Source organism: Epinephelus lanceolatus, chromosome 2, assembly GCF_041903045.1.
Source record: "Epinephelus lanceolatus isolate andai-2023 chromosome 2, ASM4190304v1, whole genome shotgun sequence".
Classification (NCBI taxonomy): domain Eukaryota; kingdom Metazoa; phylum Chordata; class Actinopteri; order Perciformes; family Serranidae; genus Epinephelus; species Epinephelus lanceolatus.
Genome location: NC_135735.1, coordinates 3,344,350 through 3,369,247, shown reverse-complemented (window position 1 = coordinate 3,369,247; position 24,898 = coordinate 3,344,350). Strand labels below are relative to the sequence as shown.

Genomic DNA, 24,898 nt, shown 5'->3' with positions numbered 1-24,898 from the left:
ACAACCACTAGAGTTCGCTGCCTAATGACAAGTCTAAATATGAGTCCCAATAAGCTGCTTTCATGGAGTTATTTTTTGGGCAAGGACGGTCTGCCTACCTGCTCCTCTGAACAGCTTTCTGAACACGGAAAGAGTAAAGCGAGTCTTGTCCTGGAGTCTTGTTGTCATGGCGAGGTTTTCAGGTTGTTAAGACACAAGAATGTAAATAAGCATATTTCTCATACTGAAGCACAACCTTCCATCAGTTTTTAAAAGAGTTTCTCAGGCTATACGTCAGTGTCATTCACTAAGTGCATTTCCCCTTCAGTCATTTCCTCATGCTCCTGATGAACAACAACACACTCAGGATAAAATAAGCTCACAAATACATTTTGTTGAGGACAAACTTTGGCGCAGTTCCGGTAGTTTCCAATTCCCTTTTGCGTATTGTCTCTTTTAATAAGCCAACACAACTTTTCAATCTTATATTTAAACTTCCCACAGCCTCATGCACCGGCTCAGTTTAGTGTACATGTCTCCCAGACTCCTTCTGTCTTGTGCTGGTCTCCTCCCCGTCTCTCTGTGAGTCTCTGCAGTTGACTGTAGCCCAGCTCTGGTGGCCATGTTGTCCTAGTTGCGCCTTGTCACGTTCCGGCTATCTTTACCCTGTGATTTACTTTTAGAAAGGATAATCATGGGAGAAATATTTACAGACAGCTGTTGGACTGTACTATATGCTAGGGCCAGTAACCCTATATTTTTCTTTATATATTTTGTAAATATAACCTCTAAGTAACTGAAGGTGCTGGTATTCCTTTCGGGGGGAGGACAGTTTTAAACCAACAGAGCTGGGTGGAAGTTGCTTTCTAAAGGCGTGAGGTGCGTTTGATTGGCTCGCTTTGGTGCAATTGATGAATAAATCCACCAATCACCAACAACCCAGGTCAAAAAAAAAAGACTGGTGACATTTGACCTGTTTTTTTTCTTTGCTATGCTCTCCTGTTTTCTTATTCAGTCTTTTAAACGAAGAGGTTTGAAATCTCATTTTCAACATTCCACAAACAACAGCATTTATTGTTACCAGCCCAAATCCTGTTTGGGATCGTCCTGTGTTTTTCTGTTGAGTGCCTTCAGTAGATGATGCATCAGCGCAGAGGCCAGCCACACTGAATGCACACGCTAGGTATTAAGTTGCAAATAGCTCAAGCAAATATCATGCAAACTGTCGCTGTAGTGGCTTTAGGCTGTGATTCCTGCAAACTAGCATGGATGTGGAGAATGATCCAAGCTAAGCAGGCTCACTGCTGTGCGATACATCGTCAGAATAAGTGCAGAAGTCATTGTCTGCTGGTCCTGTGATATGTCTTGTGACAGTGGTGCTGTGTAAATCTCCTCTCCAGCATCTCAGCTGGTCAGCAGTGATGCTGGAGGTATACTGGTGTGACTGGTCTGGTGTTCACAGCTGTGCTCGGTGTTCTCCAGTATCACTGCTTTGCATGGCGGGCACACACCTTTCTGCCCTCTGTCACTGACCCAGGGCCAGTCCTCTACTCTGTCTGCTCATTTGCTTATTCAGCCAGAGTCCAAGCCAGACCAATGTAGTTCTTCAGCCCGGCTGTTAGAAGAAAATATTGGCTCTCTGCAAACCATGAATACGTTCCTTTGCACGTTATGTCGTATCATATAAATGTTTGTAAAGTGACATAAAATATAAGCTGACTCTGTCATCAGGAGGTGGAGGGGATGGTGGATGGCATAACACCTGGGCGGCTGCTAAGCAGCAGACCAACAAACAACAACACCTGAAGGCATAAAAAATCAAAGTCCAGGCACTCAGGCCGGTTTGGAAAAATTAAAAAGCCTTTATTTAATGGGCAAGAGTCATTAAAAAAAGGCTAAAGGCTTAATTTTTCCAAACCGACCTGAGTGCCTGGACTTTGATTTTTTATGCCTTCTGGATTTTTAACCCTTCCATGAGCACCAGTGGTTTGAGGGACACCAGCAGCGCTCCTGTTATCCTTTTCTTCTGCATAAAACGACAACACCTGTTGTGTTGTAGTGAGTCATTGCTGTGTTTCCATCAGCTTTATGGGCTCCAAACGTCAGTGTTTTGTAGCAACCAGTCTGTGTTTTTCCAGCAGTTTTTAACGTTCAAAATGTGGGTGTTTTTTGTAGCGACCCATCTGTGGTTTTACAGCGCTTCTTTAGGCTCAAAACGCATGTGTTGTGTAGTGACCCTTCTGTGTTTTTCCAGCGTTTTTAGGCTTCAAACACAGGTGTTTTGTAGCAACCTGTCTATGTTTTTCCAGCAGTTTTTAAAGTTCAAAGGTTGAGTGTTTTGTAGCGACCCATCTGTGGTTTTGCAGCGCCTTTTTAGGCTGAAAACACGTGTTGTGTAGTGACCCTTCTGTGTTTTTCTAGCTTTTTTTAAGGCTTCAAACGCAGGTGTTTTGTAGCAATGTGTCAGTTTTTTTCGAGAAGCTTTCAAGGTTCCAAACGTGGGTTTTTGTAACAACCCATTTGTGTTTTTCCAGCAGCTTTTTTAGGTTCAAAACATGGGTGTTTTGTTGCAACCCATCAGTTTTTTTCCAGTGGTTTTTTAAACTCCAAATGTAGGTGTTTTGTAGTGACCCGGGTATGTTTTTCCAGCAGCTTTTTAAGCTCTAAATATGGGTGTTTTGTAGCAACCTGTCTGTGTTTTTCCACCACCTTTGAAGCCTTCAAACATGGGTGTTTTGTAGCGACCCATCAATGTGTTTCCATTACCTTTTTAGACTCTAAACATGGGTGTTTTGTAGCAACTTCATGGTGTGTTTCCGTTGGCTTTTTAGGCTCCAAAGCACCACTGCTTTTCCTGCCGGGATAGTGCCACCAAAATCTGCTATTTCAGGCTAAATCCTGTGATTTCCCTACCCATAACCAAGTGGGTACAGTGTGTTTAAAGTTTCAACAAATCTGCTGCAAAAAACAACAGCGTGCAAATGTAACGTATCCATGGTTTTTCAGAAACATACAATACCGACATTTTTCTCTTGCGACTGAGTTCTTAGAGTCAGTGTGCTGTGACAGGTGAAGCAAACTTTTTGCTCAGGAAGTCCAAATGGTTCATAGTCACATGCAGGTTTGACAGACACTGCTGCTGACCATGTGGACCCACAGAGAGGTTGCTGTACACTGATCACAGATACACTCCTTGATTTTATTATTCTGCCCACAGCACACCAGACGAGTGTAAATTCACCCAAACAACAAAACACATATTTATTTATCTCTCCCTCCTTGTGGTATCTAGTCACGCTGATAGTTTTGTTTTTATACGCGCAGGTTTTGAGATGTCTATTTCTGAGACCTCCTTGAAACAGTAAAAACAGTGTCGTGTTACTTTGAATAATCCTCCTTGAACAATCTGTTTCGACTGGAACTACTTTCTACTGGAGGAATAGTCGCCATGAACACTGACAGGACGTTGTGAGGATTATCCACAGAAACAGAAACACTGTCTCTAGATGAACCTCTAGATGTTGCTGTGAAGTTATTTAAATGTCATTTTCTAACTTCTGTTCATTTGATTTTCTTATGTGATGTGATGACATGATACTGTTCTATCTATGATCTTGAGTCCTGTGGCCTTATGATAGTTTTGTATCAACTACTTTTATCAGCTGTCCTGTAGTTTTATGCAGGGCCTGATAAAATGTCTCTCTGTATGTGCTGTGCACATGGCTAAAGTCTAACTTAAGGCAAGTTGACAATAAAATCATGATCCAGTAAATGTGTTGTTATCTGTATTTTTGTAATATGATTGTCTTTTATCATGCAGTACTTTTTCAATTAAAAAATGTATAAGTGACACTGAGTGTGTTCATGGCTTAATGCAAATTATTGGGTTTTGGGGGAAATTATAAATGACAGAGCAACATAATCTGTAGTAATCATGAGAGTTTAAAGGAGCAATAAGCGAAATTCATCATTTCTAGATTGAAGGAATTAAAAAATTGCTATGTGAAGAACCAGAGGTGTAATTTCATCTGGAGTATAGCATGACCTCACACACCCTCTCTCTGTGTTGATCTCCAGCCCATTGTTTACAAGCCGGTCCGGCTGTGCGTTCATGTACATTCATGTGAATCCCTCCCCTCCCCCTCCTCTCGGAGCCCTTGGCCCTCCCTCCCTATAAAAGGCTACAGCCAGTGAGCAATGGCAGCGGTTATTTTTGAAATGAAATGGCGGAGAGCGGAACGTCCACCTGAAGACGACCAGGATCTGACATTACCTCTAAAGAAACAACGCTTGTTGGCGAAGAAGTTGTCGGATAAAGAAAGGGACAGAACCCGGATTAACATTGGCCTTGCATTTCCAAGGTGGAGAGCACTGCGAGAGCTAAAGGGGCTACAAACTGACTCGGAGCTAGCTCTTCTTCTCTTGGACAGGTACAACATAAAGTCAAATGTCTGTTTTAATTAGTGTTACAGTAACGTTAGGCACATGTCGCTATGTCGATTCAATTAAATTTAATGTTATAGCATGGGTTAATGTCCGGAGCTTCGGTCCCAGCAATGGGTCAGGCGTTTCGGTTGTGTTAGGTGAGTAGCCCGGCAGCCCAGCTAATTTGCAATTAGCATTGTAAAATGTAGCCCGGCGGGCAGTCTGGCGGCTGTGTTTAGCTATTCCCCTGCCTACTTCAATGATGATGGTCCCTGTAATAAATGTAATATATTTGCTGAAATGGAGGCGAGGCTCAGTGACTAGAAGAGCTCGTAGAAGCGCTCCATAGCTGCAAGCTACTCCAGTAGCCGTAGTAACTCTAGTGCTAACTGTGGGAGCTAAAGCTAACATTCATCTCTTCTCCAGGAGCCGGGCTCACGGGCTCACGGTGAAGAGTTGGAATGTTAGCATAGCAGCCGACTAGTGCTAAGGCTAACGTCCCCACGCCAGAGCTCGCCGGAGCCAAGAAGCAGGCTCCCAGAATGTTAGCATAGCAGCCGGCTAACGCTAACATCCCCATGCCAGAACACGCCGGAGCCGAGAAGCAGGCTCCCGGAACGTTAGCATAGCAGCCAGCTAATGCTAACGTCCCCACGCTTCTCAGCTCCGACTCACTGAGCCTGGCGGAGAAGCGTGAGCCCGGCTCCCGGCTCAGTTGGAGCGTTAGCGTGGCAGCCGAGTAAGTGCTAATGCTAACAGGAAAGCAGGGAAATAGCTAAACACAGCAAAGACCGAGAGTGAGTGAAAGACATTGCTAACTGCTAAACTAAGTTGGCTGTTTAGGTTTTATTTCCTCGCTCCTGTGGTGAGTGAATCTGCCTACAGTGAAAGCGGGGGCTAACCAGTGCTTCCTCCTCATGCTCCACTTCACTCAGCTACTAACACACCCAATTAGCCTCCGCTAGCTTCCCAGCTAGCGGCTCTCCATTTGGATCCAACCGGAGCACCAAGCCCTGGTTTGTTATTCAGGTTAACGTGGGAAGAAGCAGCGGGTATATCGGGCAGCTGAGTGAAGTGGAGCCTGTGAAAGAAACACCGGGACCGTCTGGATGTGATAGTCCGTGGAGGTGCTGCGGTGCTCACCGACACAGACGAGGCGAGTGTGTGTGGGGGCGGGGGGTGTTGGAGAGCAGAGGCAGAGGGAGGAGTGGCTCATGACACACTTTGTTTTGCTCTACAGGCAGTGCACAACAGCGAACCTAGCGGTGAACGATTTCGCTTATTGCCCCTTTAAGTTTTTATATCTAACTGAGCAACAGAATTACAAATGTGCAAGTAGAAGTGATGGATCAGGGTTTGATATACATGTGATAATGCACCATCTTTAGAATCTATAGGAAAGATTTATTTCAGTGTGATGGTGCAACAGCATCAGTTTCTGACGCAAACAACTGACCTGTGGTGTAATACAGTGCACACAAATACCAACCTGGTCTCTCTCCAATTTTGTCAAATCACAAAGCTTGGTCAGTGGCCCTCGGTGTCAGACACCGCTACCCACAGGCACCCTAGTGATTGAAACACACCGTACAGATGTATTTTTTTTAACACTCAGGGCAAATAGTGCAAGAGCAAGAAAGTTCACTTAAGCCCCATTTCAAACAAACCCTTTCAGTCCAGTAGCTTTGGAACCAGCAGTAACCCTTCAGACATGGTACCTAGACCCTTGGTCTGTTCAGACAGTCCTCTTAATGAAGTTATTTTTTTTTCTCAGACTCCAGCTGCTGTGAGAGGCAGCAAAACATCCTTTCATTTTATAGTGACCGTCCTCTACTGACCAATCAGACTGCAGTGTTCACAGCTCCACCTTTTAGTACCAGATCTGTGTGCTAGGTACCCCAACAGAGGGGGGACCAAACATGGGGACGGTAAGGAACAGTTCTATTGGTACCATCCACAACTTTTTACAGTGGAAACAGAAAAATGCCTACTGAGCTGAATCGTACCGGACTGCTCGGTGGAAACGGGGCTTATTTGACAAGGTGGGAGTGAGAATGTGTTACGGAAGTTCTAAGGCTGAGAAAATGTAGTGCCAACAGAAAGGGCTGTTTGACGACAAGCTAAAGCAGCAAAAATATTCTCAATATAGCACTAGCCACTACCCTATCTGCAGTAGTACACAGCTGAGCTTCCATGGTGGTGGCTGACTTGGGATCAGTACGTCAAACAACCTCACTTCCAATAAATCCAACCTTTGTCTTTAAGCTTATCATAACCACCCTTTTTACATCAGATTCTTGGGCAGTCCGTTCACTGCTTGCTTTCAACTATACAAAAAACAAAAACACAATATAAAAAAAATACCTCAGTTTTATATGTTTACACAAATGCTTTGCTTTTCTATATGTTTCTTCCGGTGTCTTTGGCTGTCCGGCACTTTGATGGTGTATCTGTTGCACTGTGGCCTTGCCCAGAGCAGGACAGGTGTCCACATAGCTTCTCTACATGTATTTCTGTACCTCCATTCAGCTGCAGCCGGGGCTAAAACAGGCCTCGTCACCGCCTGAAAGAATGACAGAATGACAGCTTTCTGCTTGCCCAAACCAAGGGCGGCCCGGTTAAAGACTGTAAACCAGACTAAAGATAGAGCCCGGCCTCCTGCTTCCTCTCTGCTATTGTCTGCATGCTGCAGGACACACACACTGTGCACCACACTCAAACACACACCTGTGGGATGAGCCTTTCAAGCTGAGCGGCATGTGAAGAGGGGACGTTAACAACGTCTGTGTAACAATGATTCGACAGCCGTTTACTGGTGTCTGAGTATACACACGGAGAGGTGAGGAGACTTCAGGTCAAATACACCCCAACCCCCACTACACACACACAGACACACACTTTTCAGCCTCTACAGGATGTTGGGATGTGTGATCGCAACAGTTGACACAAATTCAATCAATCCTTGTGAATTCTGAGCAACTTTGTAATTTTATCTACAAATTCCACCAATTATTGTAGTCGCCCGTGAGTTTCACCGATCATAGCAGTCTGTCGGAGTGAGAATCAAAGAGGCTCCACGATACAGTATTATCACAATACTGAAGTCACAATTCAATGTTATTGTGACTTTAAATGTGTAATGATATGTGGAGTATTGTGATGAAATATAGTGTCATAATTGCGATTTATTACCTTTTTTCAACTGCAAATTGCCAAAGGAAAACTTTCAACATCTGTTTTACCTAATAAGATAAAGTTTTCAGTCTGTTCATCTGACTTCAATCATTTTATTTGCAGCAAATGTATCTAGTGGAAAGTTTAATTTGTATTTGTCATATTAATAATTTATATAATAAAAAAACTGATACTTGGCACTGTGTGATGATACAATATTGCCGCACAAAGTTATCGCGATACTTTGCTCTTTCAATTTTTTCCCCACCCCTAGCAGTCCACCAATCAATGTCACCAAAGGTCTTTGTTTCTGATTGTGAAGATGCAGATATGTGCAACATGCACGTCTCACAAGCCCTTTTACTCAGAGATCACGCTATGGGCTACAGAGTCCCTTCTTTACGCCTGTTTTGCATTTTAACACAAAATCAAACAACGTGGCATCATCCTGCTCCCATGTGTGATTTTTGACAGCGTGACGGCTTTGCAGAATCAAAACAGGTGTGACTGGCTGTTATATGGCAGCTGATCTCGTTCTCTGCTCGGACGGTAAGGAGCTCCCAAACTTCATTGTTTTCCCAATTTGTGGACATTTTCAGCAGCTCCTCCTCTTCTTTGAGTTAGCCACTAACTGCTAACAGCTACTTTTTTAATCTTCCGTGGTGGTTCACACACATGTCATCGAAATGTTACACCTGTCCTGCCCATGGTCCCGTTAAACAGACATCATTTAGATACTGTTACTACCTCCAATCCTGGCTCAGAGGTGAGACAACTCTCCATTCAGCTTATACAGAACGACGAGGTGGTATTGTGAGATATTCCTGCCTTGAACAGGAAGTGTAAAAGGACCTACAATTACCATCAAAAATTACTGCTAAAGACCGTGAAAGGCGATTACCTGAAGTACTAACTAATTTACACTGTATGCAACGCTGAGGTGGAACACAAACAGAAGTCATCATCTGACAAAATCTTGCACTGGAGCCCATCCTAACTTCCATACACTACTGGCAGTGTCACTGGTGTGGTTTTATTCTCACTGGAACAAGGTGCCTTCTATGCCTTTTATTGTATAATACAGAAACAAATTGCAACTATTTTTGCAATTTTCACTTGCTTCTTCAATTTCATTAAAAAAAAGAACATTGCAGCCTACCTTAGAATTAGAATTAGAATCAGAAATACTCTACTGATATCTGGGGGGAAATTGTGGTTCATTACAGTCACTGTCGATCGTAGAGAATTTAAAAGGTATCGTACTGTTTTAGAGAGAGAGAGAGAGTTTTAGAGTGTTAGAGCTCAGTGGGTAGGGTGGGCATCCCATGTACAAAGGTGACATCCTCGCTGTAGCAGCTGCAGGTTGGACTAAAGCCCGCTGCTCTTCGCATCATGTCGTCCCTGCCCTTTTTAGCTTAAGGTGTCCGGTCAACTAAAGGGACAAGCCAAAAACAAAGAAAGAAAAGACAAAAATCCTGAAGAGACTGATTGGTACAATTATGATGGCTGCAAAGCAAGAACATTTTGGTGTGTGTGTATGTGTGTGTGTGTCACGGTCAGACAGGGTAACACAGAGGAGACTGGCCTATTTGAATTCATTTAAAATCTTTCAAATTGTCTGAATTCAGCTCTCAGGCAACAGATGTGTAGATCTGGATTTAAAGCTGCAACAAGTTTATTATTCCTCTCAAACAGTGCGCTCCTCCAGTCTCGTCTCTACGCCGACTGACAGCGTTATTAATCCATCAATTAGTAAAGCAAACAAGGTCAAACTGGTGTTGAAATAGCTGGCTGGTTTGTGGAGAGTCCAGAGGCAAATCAGGTTCTTACTGGGAGCATTCAAATGTCCTCACCATCTGTGTGACGGGACACCTGCTGCTGCACAGCTGTCAATCACACACACACACACACACACACACGGACTTAGACCTCGACACAGAGCCTGGTCCTTGTCCTTGTCCTGGTCCTGCTCCTGCGTGTCATCGTGTCTTTGTTTTTAACAGACAAATTAGCTGAAGTCTTATTGTTTGGTTCAGCAGCTACTTCCACATTTATTCTGTCTGTTTCATACACGACATTTCAATACAGTCATTTATTAAGCCTACGAACTGCCAACATAGTGCACAGTCAACAATAATACATTGTGTTTTCTTAGTGATTGCTTTTAATTCATATTAAAAGAATACTTCACCCACAAAATGACCATTTGTATATCAATTACTCACCGTGTGTTACCTTGAATTCATGAATGGAGAATACAAAATAAAAGGCGACCATTCTTTATGAACTGAATTTAACAGGGACCGTTTAACAACAGCAAAACTACATCAACATGTGTTTACAGGCTCTCACACATCTCATACAGTATAAACCAAGTGTGATTTATCCAGTCATATGCTCAGTGCTGCCCAAACACTAGGGCTAACCTGAAAACCATTTTAAGGGTTTTGAAGCTTCAGTGATAGTTACCTGTGAATATTTGAAGCTTTGAAAGGACCTATGGGGTCACCCGAGCTGCCTTTAGTAGGACCTAGTACTTATGCATGTGTGTATGTGGATTATTGCAAGAAATGTTTCTGTAAGTTATGACCAACTCGTCTCACCTGTTCCTTTCCCTTGTCAGATGCAGCAGTCGATGAAAGTACCAAGAACGCTGGCTTTGTTCATGTCTGACACCTCCTATGAATTTCTTCCATCATTGTCAACCCTTTTACTGTTAGTAAGCAATATAACATTTTTTGGTGGGTGGGGCTTAGCTGGAGGCAAAACACTTTTCCACAGACATTAGCTAGTAGGTTCTGTTGTCTTCTTTAAGACACTGGAGGAAGATGATGTGAGTGGTGCGTTCAGAAATACTCATTCTGGGCGTCAGTGGCTTAGTGGTGGAACAGGCGCCCCATGTACAGGTGGACATGATAACCCTTAATACACATAACGTTATTCATCCCTACAACAGGAAATACTTTTTCCCGAACCTGATATGAAGTGTGCGCTGCACATGTGAGCATTTTTGATGATGGCCTCCGTCCAGTCCTTTGGTCTTATCACATTTAACCATAGTTGTCTTTGTTTTTGTTGACGGGCAGTGGCGGCTGGTTTTGAGCCATGACTCCTTCTATTCCGGCTCCCAATAACACAACAAGACAAACACATTTTAACACTCCTATGTGAGTCGCATGTTTGATTTTGTTTTACTGTTGTAAACACGTCCTTCATTACTTCAATCCATGAAGAATATTCACCTGCAAGAAAACAAAGTTTTCAGCGTGACACACAGTGAGTAATTGACATTTATCCAGAAAAGTCTCACCAATTCAAAAATAATATAATATTTCTTAGAGAAACAATCAATGGTTTTCTCTTCTCAAAGATAAAACACTCCTCTGTCCGTCTCTGTGGGAAAAGAGTATTTGTCATGTGTCTGAGATGCTCCAGATGTTGAGCTGTAAAGTGAAGGTACTTCTAAAGATCCCCGACCCCCCACCCAGTTCTCACTTTTATTTCCTGTGTACTTGCTTGTCGTGTATATGTGTGACTTTAGGAAATGACGTGGACACTTTTATTCGCGGGGCTCATGGTCACAGTTTATTAGCGAGACTAAAGCTGCAGCTGACTGAGGAACATCCCACTGACCGATCACTGCATCACATCAGATGTTGAACACTGACACAGTGCGACAGTATACGTACATGTGTGGGTATGTTTGTGGTCAAATGTTGCACAATTTTATTTTAAGATTATCTTTTGGGCAGTTTTGCCTTTATTTGAGAGATGACAGTGAAGAAACTGGAAACACTGTGACCCCCTGTCTTTAAAGTGTCAGCACTGCCCTCTGTTGAAGAATAGTGTTACTACCAAACTGGAAATTTACCCATTTCAGTCAAGGATTATTTTGGGTTGATTACACTGAGCACAGTAATGAATCACAACACATCAGTTAATATATGTACAGTATGGTTTAAAATAAAAGTCAGTGTAGTCCACTTTGTTGAGGTCATGGTGGTTTTGCATTAAAACTTGTTGTTATGTTTTGCTTTATGTATTTTCACGTTTGTATTCACATTTAGATCTAACATTTGTAAGTCCAGGGGACGACAGTTTCCAGTGACCTTCCAGTGATTTGATAGAGATCAGCATGGGTGTGTATGACCACACAGGTCAGCTGCTTGCACGGCTGCAACCTCCACCTCACACAGACGTTTTGTGGCCTGACGTCATCTCGCTCAGACCTGAAGTCTCTTTCAGCCAACAAACATGTCAGGCGGGCTCTGACTGAAACAGCATCATCAACATTACAGGGCAGCCGTGCTTCTCAAATGTCAGCAGGTCACCCCACGCCGCAGCAGTCTGCCCTGCAGGGCTCATGTCATCAGTTGGACTGCAGAGTCTGTAACCAAGTAAACAAATCTCCACAAACAGCTTGGTAACATTTCAGAGAGGCTTTCATGCTTCCAGTGTATTGTAATTACATTCTTAATAAGATATCACTGTGCAGTGAAAAGCCTGTCTGCAAGTGTGGTGATTGTTTGGAGTGTTTGAAGTTGTTCCTTTCAGGGTCTGCAGGAGGGTCTGGGGGTAGTTCCCCCCAGGAGAATTTTTAAAAACTTAATTAACAGTTGAACGGACCATTTTAGAGCAAGACAGAAGTCATGAATCAGGAGTTCTCAAAGTTTTGATGACTGATTTTTTAGGGAGCCAGCATGTGATTGAAGGCCACACAGGACTTTATTTGACACTAATAAATAACACTACTATTATAGTTTCCCACTTTTTAAAGGTCTGGTGTGTCAGATTTAGGCAGATTTAGTGCCATCTAGTGGAGAAGATTGCAGATTACAACCAGAAGAAATTTCTCCTAGTTAGAATTCCTTCAGTGTTCATCACTCAGGACGTTTTCACTGTGAGCAGAATTATCCACAGAGGTCTCTTCCTCTCCAAAACAAGAAATCTTTGTGCTGGAAACCAGTAAAAACACTGAAGAAAAGATGTTTCACTTTACAAATATCAGTGTTTTTCGGACGGTGCTCGTCAGCAAGGAGCTTCTGAATACCATGGCTGATGTAAAAACACAAATGTCTCTACCTAGAGCCAGTGTTTGGTTTGTCCGTTCTGGGCTACTGTAGAAACATGGCAGTGCAACATGACAATCTCTGAAGACGAGGACCCGCTCCCAATGTAGATATAAACTGCCATTTGACAATGTTTCAAGGAAACATGTCATTCAGCCTGAAAACTGTTGCAAAACGGTGCTCACTGTTTTGCGATCGTGCCCCAGTTTACATAGAGCTCCCTGAAGGAGATTTTCAAATTGGCTGCATAGAAAGGAATCATGTGATCAGTCAGCTGACTACCTTCCATCGATCAGCTGATGCTGCTGTGAGCTAACCTGCCTGAATTTATCTTTTTAACAGGGTGAAACAACAAAAGCAGATAATTGGAAAGATCCAGGAAACCTAAACAATTTTTTCTAGCATGTTGTGGCCCCTAGTGACCCTGTCTCCAAGAAATTACATTTGTGTGCTACTAAACCACTTTTTTAAGCACGTCGTTGCTGCCTGGATGATGTTCAGAGACAACATTTTTGTCAGGTAATAAAATACTACATTTGTGTACCGTGCAGGCTTTGCAAAGAGCTGCTCGGGGAGGATGGCGAGTGTATGAAGAGCAGGACCTCGACACCAGAACCTCAGGTTTGGGTTCAGACTCTTGTCTTAGGTTTAAAAAAAGCACTTTGGTTAAAGTTACGACAGATTGAGGAGGATTGAGATTTTGGTTAAATATTAATAAAAAGTCACTCTATTTGGATACTGTATTGCAAAATTGCCTGTTCTACCTTCTTTTTCCTCATCACCCTTCTTTATCTGCACCATCACTGACTGATCTCCTCCTCTCTTCCTTCTCCACTTTTTCTTTTTTTGGGGGGGGATTTTATTCCTTGTCTTCTCCCTCTTCTTCCTCCTCTGTCTTCTGTACTAACTGCTGTGTAACTGTGTCCATGCTGAGCATAACTTTGGGTGTGTATTTGGAATACTTATGTCACTTTCTTTTTCTCTGAAGTTTTTTGGATGAACTGTTCTGTGGTCAATGAATTAAAAACAATAAAGTGTAGGCTGCCACCTTGTGGCAAATGCTAGGCAGATATTTTAGGTAAAAGGGAAAAAAAATCACCTGTCAAACTGCCACAACACCGAGAGGATCAATTTACAAATCTAAAAATCAAAAGATAAGCTTTTGAAATCCGAGCCTCGGATTGCGTTTTGGTAAATTCTGTAAAGTTTGCTTTCCCATTACAGTTTAACCTGTATGTACATTCAAGGCCGAGCAGCGGAAGCACAGGTCACACCGTGATAAGAGCGGAAAGAAGTCTGTTATTTTATTGTGCAGTGACCCAATCTCACAGCTCCGCTGGGATTCAGACCAATTGGTAGACTTTACCCTGTCCACAAATAAAAAACGTGCAATTTGACAGAGTACATTTGGTAGAACTTTATGTAATGTAATTATGCAACGTGACTATCAATATAAGACAGACGCAGTCTATAGGCATGAGTCAGGGTTCACTGTGGCAGGGACTGTTCCTTCTGTCACACTGCTCTTCATTTCATTTTTACAACACCAAAATCAATGCAATACTGTTACCTTTACTACTACTACTACTATACCGCTAATACTGCTGCTACTGCCTCCATTAACACCACTGCTACAGCAGCATTTACTACTGTCTGTACTAGTTGGCCTACTACAACTTCAGCTATTACTTTTGCTGCAACTTCTGCTGCATCATTTAATTAATGTTCCTCTATTTATGTTATATGACTTAATAAAGCACATAGTGTCAGCCTGTGTATGAGATATCATCGTGCCTTGCTTACTGCTATTACAGCTCCTACAGTGGTGGAGAAAGCACTCAGCTCCTTTACTTAAAGTGTAACTTCAGTATTTTTCACCTTAGACCCAATGTTCTGATGTTTTTGTGTCTAAGTGACTCGTGGGAACAACAGTCCTTGAAACAGGTCCAGTTTTGAGTGAAAGCGCTGCAGCAGGCAGCCCCAAAACAATGCAATGTAGCCTTAATGGGCAATTGTGCATCGTCAGTGTTCGTCCACTAAAAGTGGTTGTTTTTGTCACTAACAGGCTCAGATTGTTATTCTAAGATGTCTGACATTATGAAAGGATACTACAGAGATAGAGCTTTGTGTTAAAGAGTAAGATCCTTTTTGTTTAATCAGAAACAGCCCCAAAATGGCTACTGACAAACCCACCAGACTCCATATAAAAAAAAAAAACAGTGATTTTATCATCATGAAACACACTTCATTCAAAGTCGACAGACACAAAATAAAACTCACAGAGGCCATCTTGGTTTATCTTTCTACTGTTTTATCAATCACTAACTGCTTTGGTTTAAATTAACCCTTATTCACCCAGTTAGATGTGAAAACATGCTGCCGCTATACACGCTAAAATTGCTGTTTACTTAAATGGAGTCTGGTGGGTTTGATGATGGTGGTTTTAGGACTGTTTCTCATTAAATTAAAAGAATCTAACTCTTCATCAAAAAGCTCTATCTCTGTAGGGATCCTTTCAGACACTTATGTTGTGTTCACTGCGGGCAATTACATTTAAAGTCAATGTAAAGATGCAATTAGAGTCAAACTCCTGCTCGCTGACACAATTGACGCAATGGTACTGAAATATGAGAATTAAGCGACACAAATACAGCAAGTAGCGCAATTTCACATATGCTTATTTGTGAGAGTTGAAAGATCTGAACTTCAGTGACCAATTCACGCTGCGATAGCCAATCAGCATTGAAATCCTCTGTGGACGTATGACGCCAAGGACGTACCAGCGGAAGTTCATCAATCAATTCAGAAATTTCATGCACATATGATACGAGTTATTCACAAATATAAAGCGAGTCAACACAAAATATCATAGCGTTCAAACTCGTGCGAGTAACGCAACACAAAAATTCAACCTAGACATAAAAATATTTTATTTGTCACCTAGACATAAAAATATGGGAAAATAGGGTCATGGTTGAAAAATACCAAAGTTACCCTTAAAGTAAAAGTAGCAAAATGTAAAAACACATTACATCTATTACAAGTAAAAGTACTGCATTGAAAATGTTACTGAAGTAAACAAAATACAACTATCATTGTCAAAATGTGCTTGAAATATTAAGAGTAAAAGTAATTAATGTGACTGTTAGACTAGTATACAGCATATTATAACACTGGGTTGTTAGTGGTGATGCATTAATGCGTATACTGCTGTTGAGCCAGGTCTCGGGGGCAGCAGGCCAAGCAGAGCACCCCAGACATCCCTCTCCCAAACAACACTTTCCGCCTCCTCCTGAAGGACCCTGAGGTGTTCCCAGGCCAGATAAGCAGCATGTTCTGGGTCTGCCCCGGGGCCTCCTACCAGTGGGACGTGCCCAAGAGAATCCTGATCGGATGCCAGAACCACCTCAACTGAGATCAACTGAGCTCGTCACGTTTTATATTTAAAACACAGTATTCTCCTCTGAACTGCAGCAGAAAGTGGCATCAAATGAAAGCACAAGTGGTGCTACCTCAGATTTGTAGGCCCAATTAAAATTTAGTGTTTAGTACATTTACATTTGGTACTTAGCTCCAGTCCACTGCAGTACTACTACTACAACTAATAACAATAATGATACAATAAAATAATGTGGATGGACCTGCTTTCATTTTAATAACAGTAGCTTAGTAGTCGGTAATTGATTAAACTCCCATGAGCCCCCTGGAGCAGCCCCCATAGGAGTCATGCCCTGCCTTGAGAGGTTCTACCAAACTCCATTCTAAAAGCGTAAAAATGTACGTTACCTCGCTTATCCACCAGAAATTAACACTATGATACATGTTTATGAACTTGAATGAATCATTAGTGCCCTCTGGTAAATTCGGCATGCAAATTATTTACCAAGCACCAATTCTAATGAATAAAGTTTGTGAATTTGAAGTGAATTCATGCCTTCTTCCATGGTACTGCCATAACACTTTAATAATACTTTATCATCTCCACAGTTATCAGTAGTAACACTGTAATTCTGTGGCTATATGCCGAAATCAAAATGGTTTCTTGTCGTTTCAGAAAATGTCTGACTCGTGTTTATACAGTGATCATGTCGGCCGAAACTCAACACCTCGGTGACTTGCCAGAGTTCTGAATGAAGTTCGCACAGACCTGCCAGGGGCTCGCCAGGGGCCAACAGAGAGCTATGATTCAGTTGGATGTCGTGCAGGGGTGTGTTGTGGTCTGTTTCTGGGAACTGGATTTGGGAAAGAGGGTTATCTGCTGCTGATAAGGGACACATTTAAAAGACTGGCTTAGGATGAGACTGGCTCACTTGTCACTGCCAACTGGAGGGAGCACCAACACTGCGCTTATTACACAGGACACGGATCATGCTTCTGCTCGCGGTCACCGTTTCCGTTGCCAACGTGTTTTTTGCTGTTGGAGTAGTTTGCATGCCCCTGCCGGACCAGGGCCCCCATTTAGCCCACAGCTGGGGCCAGATGATCCGGCTCAGGCACCTGTACGCCGCCAGGCCGGGACTGCACCTGTTGATCAGCGGGGATGGACAGATCCACGGCTCTGCGCACCAGACTCCATACAGTAAGTCAAGCATTTTAAACACAGCGTTAACAGGCTGCAGACTGTCAGGCTTGTTCTGATGACTGAAGATGGCTCACTCCTGCAGGCCTGCTGGAGATCCGCTCAGTGGACCCGGGATGTGTTGCCATCAGAGGAGTAGCAGCTGCACGGTTTCTCTGCATAGAAGGAGACGGACGGCTCTACTCATCGGTAAGGATTTATGACACGGTGACGACTTACTGTGGCTTTATGTCTTCATCTGGTGATTATTAATTATAGCCTATAAAAACAAAGTTTAAAGTTGCAAAAGTTATTAATCAGCCAAACATAATAAATTAACTTATTAATATTTGTGAAAAGTCACGTGTCAGGGCATTACTTAAAAGTGATTTTGTTGATTTATCACCACCGCAAAAAGATAACACTAAGGCTTGATAATAATCAAATTGGTACCATTATTATCATTATTATATGTATAATATTATATAGTCGATTTTTTTTCGATTTTTTTTGTGTGACAACTACTACATATTCAGCTAAATGTAAATAATAAATTTTATTTATAAGGCGCTTTTCAACACAGTTACAAAGTGTTTTACATGTTTTTTGGAATTAAAACAATGCAGGATTCAAGCAAATAAAATGAGCCAATTTTAAGAAAATAGAAAGAACAATAAAAACGAAATAAAGATAAAATACCATCACTGAAGCAGATAAAGTCAGAATAGTTTGAGTAACAGTATTACATAACTGGGAGTTTGCACAAGTCAAAAAAATGTGATTTCTTTTTAACTTGAGATAAAACCCAACAGGTTAAAATAAAAGTTCAGAATATAGAAGGGATATGAAAAACCAGAAACATTAAACAGATGAAAAGCAATAATCATATGAATAAATGCAGGAAAATGTCAAATTAATTGTTAAATTATTAAATAAACTTGATATTTAATGACTGAATTAAGAACTTGTGATTAATGTGACTTGTGTCAGTCCTGTTATTTTATTGGAGTTCAGTTTTGTCATTTTGAACATCAGTCTTATTCCATAGTGTCATAGTGTTCACTGTTACATTTTTATTTTAGTGCGTCACTTTTCATGGCAGCTGTCACCAGTGTCACCTCCTCACCGTTCAGCCAGTCACCTTTCTCCAACCTGTTAGCAGATTCAGCAACAGTGCTCTCATTAGGAAGAGCAGCTGACGAAAAAGAAGAGTTTATATCTTCTTAGTTTTCAGTGGTGGTTTTGTTTTTTTTGTTTTTTGCACAGGACGCATCTTTAAAATCACAGAACTGCAGATTTATTCTGATATTCTCATTGTCTTGAGCTGGTTAGGAACCACTTGAGCCAAATAAATTCACTGGATATTTTTTGTGACTGTGCAGTGTATATACTGTATATAGACAGTCGATATAGATTGCAGCAGTGTGTCATGAGGTTAACTCCATATGTGTAGATAAGGCAGCCAGTTTTCATGCACCGTTCATACATATAACTACTAAAAGTAATGCACCAGTATTCAGATATAAACCAAGTAATTATAAAGGCTGACCAATGCGCTGTCGGGAGTAAAGAAGGAAGTATTACAAAGCAGCGTATTCTCATAGAACAGTTTGTATAGTATCCTACAAATACAATATGACACCCCTTGAATTACGTCCTTAAAGTACAGTTACGCCACTGACATAAAATTACAGAGGTAGGCCAGTAAAGTCTGAGGTTAGGTTTAGGGAAAGAAACCTAATGAGGACACGCCTTAAAAAGTTCACATGGATCCAAACCCGTAACTCCAGTGTGACCCATCCAGCCCCCCAGCCTGCCTCCTCACAAGCACATTGGTGACGTGATCTCAGCTTTTCAAAATACCTGAGATATGTACGAATTTGGGTGCATTGCTTTTCATAGGACGAAAAATTTGTGAGGAAAGTTCGGGGTGGTGGACGGGTGAAACAAACATAGGACTTTTCTCAGAGGACCACTGTTTGTGTCCCGTTTAAAACCAAGGGTGCATTTGGAGATACTTCCAAGTGCCGGAGTGTGCTCTGATACAAACTGGACCGTTCGTTACTTTGGAGCACTGTTGAAATGTACCATTCGGTTATTCAGAGCACCATACTCTTGGAGCAGCAGTCACTGTGTGATTGACTTAACCTTTCTTTAACTTATGTAGAAATATGACGCTCCGTTTCTTCGAACAACATCGCTCTCATTTTAGTGTAGTGTGAACTCGCGAATGCTTAAACTAAGAAACTATGTTTCTTTTACTAAACCTTACCTACCTAACTTTACATTAAGTAACATGATGATGCCCAACTGCATTTCTTTTCTTAACCTACATAACTTTATGTTAAACACATAGTAACGTTAAGTATGCCCAACCATGTTTCCTTTCCCAAACCTAACCTATGTAACTTTACTTGACTTAATCTACCTAATTTTATGTTAAGTATGTAATGTGATGATGCCATTCATGGGGCACTCATTCATTAGATATCATACAGACCACTGTATGAGGATACATGCAGATAAGGTTGTTGGATGTTTCATGAAACAGTCTTCCTTTGCTGGTCACTTAGTGTAGTCATAGTTAGTCATTTTTCAGTGGCTGAACGAACACCATTTCTGACTGTAGTTTATACATGACTGTAACAACAGGGAAAGTCAAATGGCTTTTTTTGGGAGGTCCCAACTTTTTTATACTAAGACAGGTAGACAGTTTAACGGCTTTTAATCCTGCTCTTCAACTGACTCTTCAACTCCTCTCAGAGCTTCAGGTTCAACTGTATTTTCAGCTCTTTTCAGCACTCTTAAAACCCCACACTTTATTTCATATTTTCAACTTCATTTAGTGCTTCGATTGCAGGTGGAAATTCTACTTTCAGCACTTTAACTGCCAGTTTAACTTCTTTTAGTAATTGTATTTAAACTTTTTCAGTATTTCAGCTTCTTCAAATGTTGTACCTGGGAATTTTCAGCAGCAATCTTTATCCTTTCTCATTTAGGCTTTCTAATTCATTTGATCAATATTGTCAGTTTTGAGTTCTGTAAGATTGTAAATAAGGAAATAAACCATTGAGCATGTTACAACTAAACTTCTTATATAATATGACCACTAAAGTCAAACTTAATCTCACTATTACTCACTGGTGACTGTTATAAAATATTGGTGATTTTTCCACCTTATTAAAACTCAGCAATGCATCGGAAAAAAAGCAAAGCTTCACCAAAATGAAGATGCAGCAGCACAGTTTTATCTGTTGTTAATCTGCTCGCGTGTTCAGAAAACACAGCATGCCATTCATTCATTCAAACAGACGAGCGGTTCATCAACCTTTGTCCAGTGTGGTGCAGGGTAAGATGTGTTTGCAAAGTGAAAAACCTGAATGAAAAGAGCCAGCAGCAGCAACAACAACCTTGGCCTCTGACTGGCTCTCTTTGGCCAAAGTAAACAGCCGTCGAAGAACTTGCAGCAACATTTACGTATGTTTTTATGATAAAAGGGGCCTTCTGTCTAAAAAAAAAAAAACAGTCATGTAATGCTAATTTAGGATTCATTGTGTCATCTGAGCAGCTTTCTAACCAGTGAATGGAATCAGCTTCACTCATAGTTTCACAAAATATAATATAATATAATATAATATAATATTGTTTTTTTTATTTACAGTTGTAAAGACAACTGAAAAAAAGATGAGCCAAATCCAGAGGAAACAACCCTAAAATTCCAGTAAGAAGTAAAAGTTCATGGTTTAACTGTTACACAACTTTGGCCTGATTAACCTGTGGGGGGGTGGGGGTGGGGGGGTTTGGGGGAGGGATGGGTGGGGGTGGCAATTAATCCCATTCATCCCTTATTTCTCCCTCTCACTGTATGTGCACATGATTCCTTCGGAGTATTATAAAGACAGAGGTTTATTCTCTTTAAATACAACTTTAGGGCTTTTCTTTGCTTCATTGTTTAATCTATAAAATGTCATAAAATGGTTAATAAAAAAAAAGTCTATTACAGTTTTCCGGAGCCCAAAGCTGACATCTAGTTTTGTCCAACAAACCATTAGAAAGCCCAAACCGGACAATGCTGGAAAACAATACTTTGACTTTTAATTGATTATTTAAATATTGTTTATTGCTTCACAAATTTAGAAATATGTCGATGTGCAGTTCCAGGTGAAATAACATTCATGCAAAGAATGAACACGTTACATTTGCATGTTTCCTACACATCATATTAAGATTTATAAACTGACATAGTATATGAGCTGATTTTTACCCTTTTCCATTACAACTTTTGGCCACGCTGAGTCAAGCCATGCTGCACTGATTTCTTTCTGTTATCACTTAAGATGCACCACGTGGCAACGCAGGGCCGCACCAGAGATGAACGTTCACTGGAGTAGGGCCAGAAGGATTTACCTGATGTCTGCCCTGTTGTTGGAGGAAAATCTGCTGTGTGTAGATGTTATAGTCATAGAAAACAAAATGAATCAGTTTACCACAGGTGTACTGAGGTCATTACATCACAGGGAGGTGTAATTTTTTCAACAGATTTGTAGAACATGAATATTTCTATGTGAACGTGTCTGTGTCATCATTTCCAGCACACCTACAGCAGAGACGACTGCACCTTCAGAGAGCAGATCCTGCCCGACGGGTACAACATCTACGTCTCCGACAGCCACGGAGCCCTGCTCAGTCTGGGAAACCACCGGCAGAGGCAGCAGGGTCGAGACCGAGGTGTCCCAGCTCTGGCCCAGTTCCTCCCCAGGATCAGCACCCTGGACTGGGCCTCATCCCCCGATCTGGACGTCCTCGACCAAACAGGACAGAGCGCAACAAAAACAGAAGAACCTGTTGACACGATGGACTCCTTTGGAAAACTCTCTCAGATCATTCACAGCCCCAGTTTCCACAAGAGATGAGACAGCAGCTTGGAGACACCAGGAGATGCGTGTGTCCTGAGTGTTCTACTTTGTCTGAGGCCTGGAAAGTGGGTGTGGCTGGAGCAGCGACGTGATCTGCTCACCATCCCTACACGTCAGTCCACGATCAGCCTCCTTCTCTCCCTTGGTCCGGGAGCAGACGCCCTAAAGAGAATGCTAAGTTACCTTTAAGCTAGCTATGAAGTGTGAAGTTAAAAGAGAGGTGGTTAAGGTTAAGGTCAGGGCAAGGGTTACATCACACCTTCATGTATAACGAATTATACGTTTGGCCTCATGTTTATTAACGACAGCGTCACCTTGTAGCAGAGTTCAGATAGCTGTCACGTTGTCGAGTTTGTCTTGTACTACCAGTGGTGGGCATGGCTTGTAGGGCCGTGTCATGTTGGCTCCAGAAATTATGTGGTTGTACATGTCTCTGAAAACATGTGCTCAACCCTGCATGTTGCTGAACCAGGAACCAACTGCACATCCAGCTAGCCTGCACCCGGAAAGGTTGCTGCAACATCCTGCCTGCGCTGTCCACACAGACATGTCCCAACAGAATACAAGTGCAGTGTCCTACGGAGCAGATACACACCGCTACTGAGTATAATGTTCATGTTTGTGTTCGTTTGGAATAAAGACAAGGTGCATGATCAGATGAATGAAGAGTAGCACCGACTGGAAAAAGGAAAACTGTATCAGTCACAGTGCGACGATGAAGGAGCACCCAGCATGTGTTTAGACATTTTACATCTTATTCATGGTGTGTTTTAACACAAAGTTCTCCTTCTGACACATTAGGAATCTCAGGGCACACAGAGGAAAAACACGTTACTATCTGTAGATGAGGATCAAGATGTTGATCACAGAGATACTTAACTTGCTTTGCCCAGGGGCCACTTTTGCAAAATGACAGGTGGCCAGTCACAAGAGCCCCACACAGATCAGCTGTACGCAGGGGCATTTTTAGGATATTAGGACTTTGGCCGGACCTCTGTTGAGAGTCCAGGGGATCCTTCCCTGGCACTTTATTTGATAAACAAGCTCTATTTTGGTGCTTTTTAAGCACCCTGGCACTTAATTTATAATTAAAGTGCAAAAGAAATTCCCAGTGTGAATCCACTTATTTTATTGTGAATTAGAAAATGGCTCCCTGGCCCACAGGCTGCTGGTTAAGTATCACTAATCTATCGGATAGTAACTGCAGTTGTTTTCTTGCTGTACTATAGTTGTATTTATTTGGTTATTTAAATGTCTATCATTTGTTGAGTGCACTTTTGCATTTACTGTATGTTTCCTGAATCAGAATCTGGCGAGTATGCGTGCACATACAAAGAACTTGACTCCGTTTTTTGTAGCTGTACACAGAGTAGACATATAGTTAAAGACCTTGACAAGAAAGGAGAATGAGGTGAATATAAACATTTGACTACTATGTAAAGATATAAATACATATATGTAAAAAGCAGCAGTTTGTATTATTTGAATGTAATAGATGTGGGATAAAGTCTTCATAATAAAGCTTTCTAAGCAGACACTGTGTGATTCATGTTTGTCATATGTTGATAACAAACTAGTTAATAATCAGTTAATTTCAAATCATTTGTTTTGTTATTAATATTTCTAGGCCTTTTAAACCTTCATCACAGACAGACAGAAAACAAGATAGAGAAAGGTTCAACAAAGATCCCAGCTGAATTCAATCCAGGGAATTTGCAGTTCATGGTCGACGTCCTGAAGCCAGAGGGACCAACTCATATAGATGTCACGTCTACACGAACCCCTAAAAGGACTTTACATATTTACTGTGGTTTATTTGGTTTCGTACTATCATTACAACCCATTTAATACGTAAAGAGAATCTGAGTGATCAGAAGTGAAGAGGAGGTGGAATGAACTACATGCCAGTGGCGCCACCAAGAGGTGGCCAGGTGAAATAATCCAAAATAATTAGAGGTCACTAACTTTTGTTATAGAATATTGTGGAACTCAAAATGTTAATTACACCAATATCAGTCCATTCACATCAGATAATTAGTAATATTAACCGTAATATAAGAAACTAAAGTAAATCAGTGTTCGATTCCTAAACTCTCCAAACTGACATAGTTTTCAATGAGCCTTTAAACTTAATGGTGGCCCCATCTTGCCACTCGATTGACTATATTGTATTTTAATGTGGAGGTCTGTGGGGACTGACAGCCTCAAGTAGCCGTTCAAAGAACTGCAGTTTTCGGCACTTCCATGTTGGCTTCATTTTTCAGCTGCTTGCATGGCACATGGTGATAAGTTTCAGTTCTGCTACCTCACCACTAGATGGCACTAAATTCCACACACTAGACCTTTAAATGTGACAGTAACCTACCTGCAATTTTGGCAAGTTTTTCGTGTGCTCCTCATTTATGCAAGTCTCTATGACCAATAGTTCTTGTGTCAAAGAATTAGAAATATGCATTTACAGTAAACTATTTCTGTACATTTTGCTAACCTTATGTATCAGCTGTGACACCCTCAGTTTTATTTTATTTTGTAACAAAATGTTTATTCAAGCTTGAATTATGCATTGCTATGTCAGGAAATAGAAACAAAAATAAACAATTCACAGTTCAGCAAGCGAGCATACAAATTATGAATCATGGCAACATGTACGTCCATATAAAGAGTCTCAAAAATAAATTTTAATTAATTAGTATAGCCAAAAAATAATCATAATAACAATAATAACAATACATTGGATTTCAATGCTTTACAAAGAACAACAACAGCAAAAAAAAAAA

General features: G+C 41.4%; 1 protein-coding gene across 1 annotated transcript; it reads left to right on the top strand.

The window, feature by feature from the left end:
- Positions 1 to 16,938: 16,938 nt before the first annotated feature.
- On the top strand, positions 16,939 to 23,656 carry fgf19 (fibroblast growth factor 19). Its single transcript, XM_033630971.2, has 3 exons — positions 16,939 to 17,226; positions 17,312 to 17,415; positions 21,798 to 23,656. The coding sequence occupies exons 1-3, from the start codon at positions 17,016 to 17,018 to the stop codon at positions 22,116 to 22,118; spliced, it is 636 nt and encodes a 211-aa protein (XP_033486862.1). The 5' UTR covers positions 16,939 to 17,015; the 3' UTR covers positions 22,119 to 23,656.
- The last annotated feature ends 1,242 nt before the right edge of the window (positions 23,657 to 24,898 follow it).

What these genes read in the sequence shown, in the direction of transcription:
- fgf19 (XM_033630971.2), top strand. Translation starts at nt 17,016, where the DNA reads ATGCTTCTGCTCGCGGTCACCGTTTCCGTTGCCAACGTGTTTTTTGCT. An exon ending in TGCGCACCAGACTCCATACA is followed by an intron (nt 17,227 to 17,311) that starts GTAAGTCAAGCA and finishes TCACTCCTGCAG; the next exon opens with GCCTGCTGGAGATCCGCTCA. An exon ending in ACGGACGGCTCTACTCATCG is followed by an intron (nt 17,416 to 21,797) that starts GTAAGGATTTAT and finishes CATCATTTCCAG; the next exon opens with CACACCTACAGCAGAGACGA.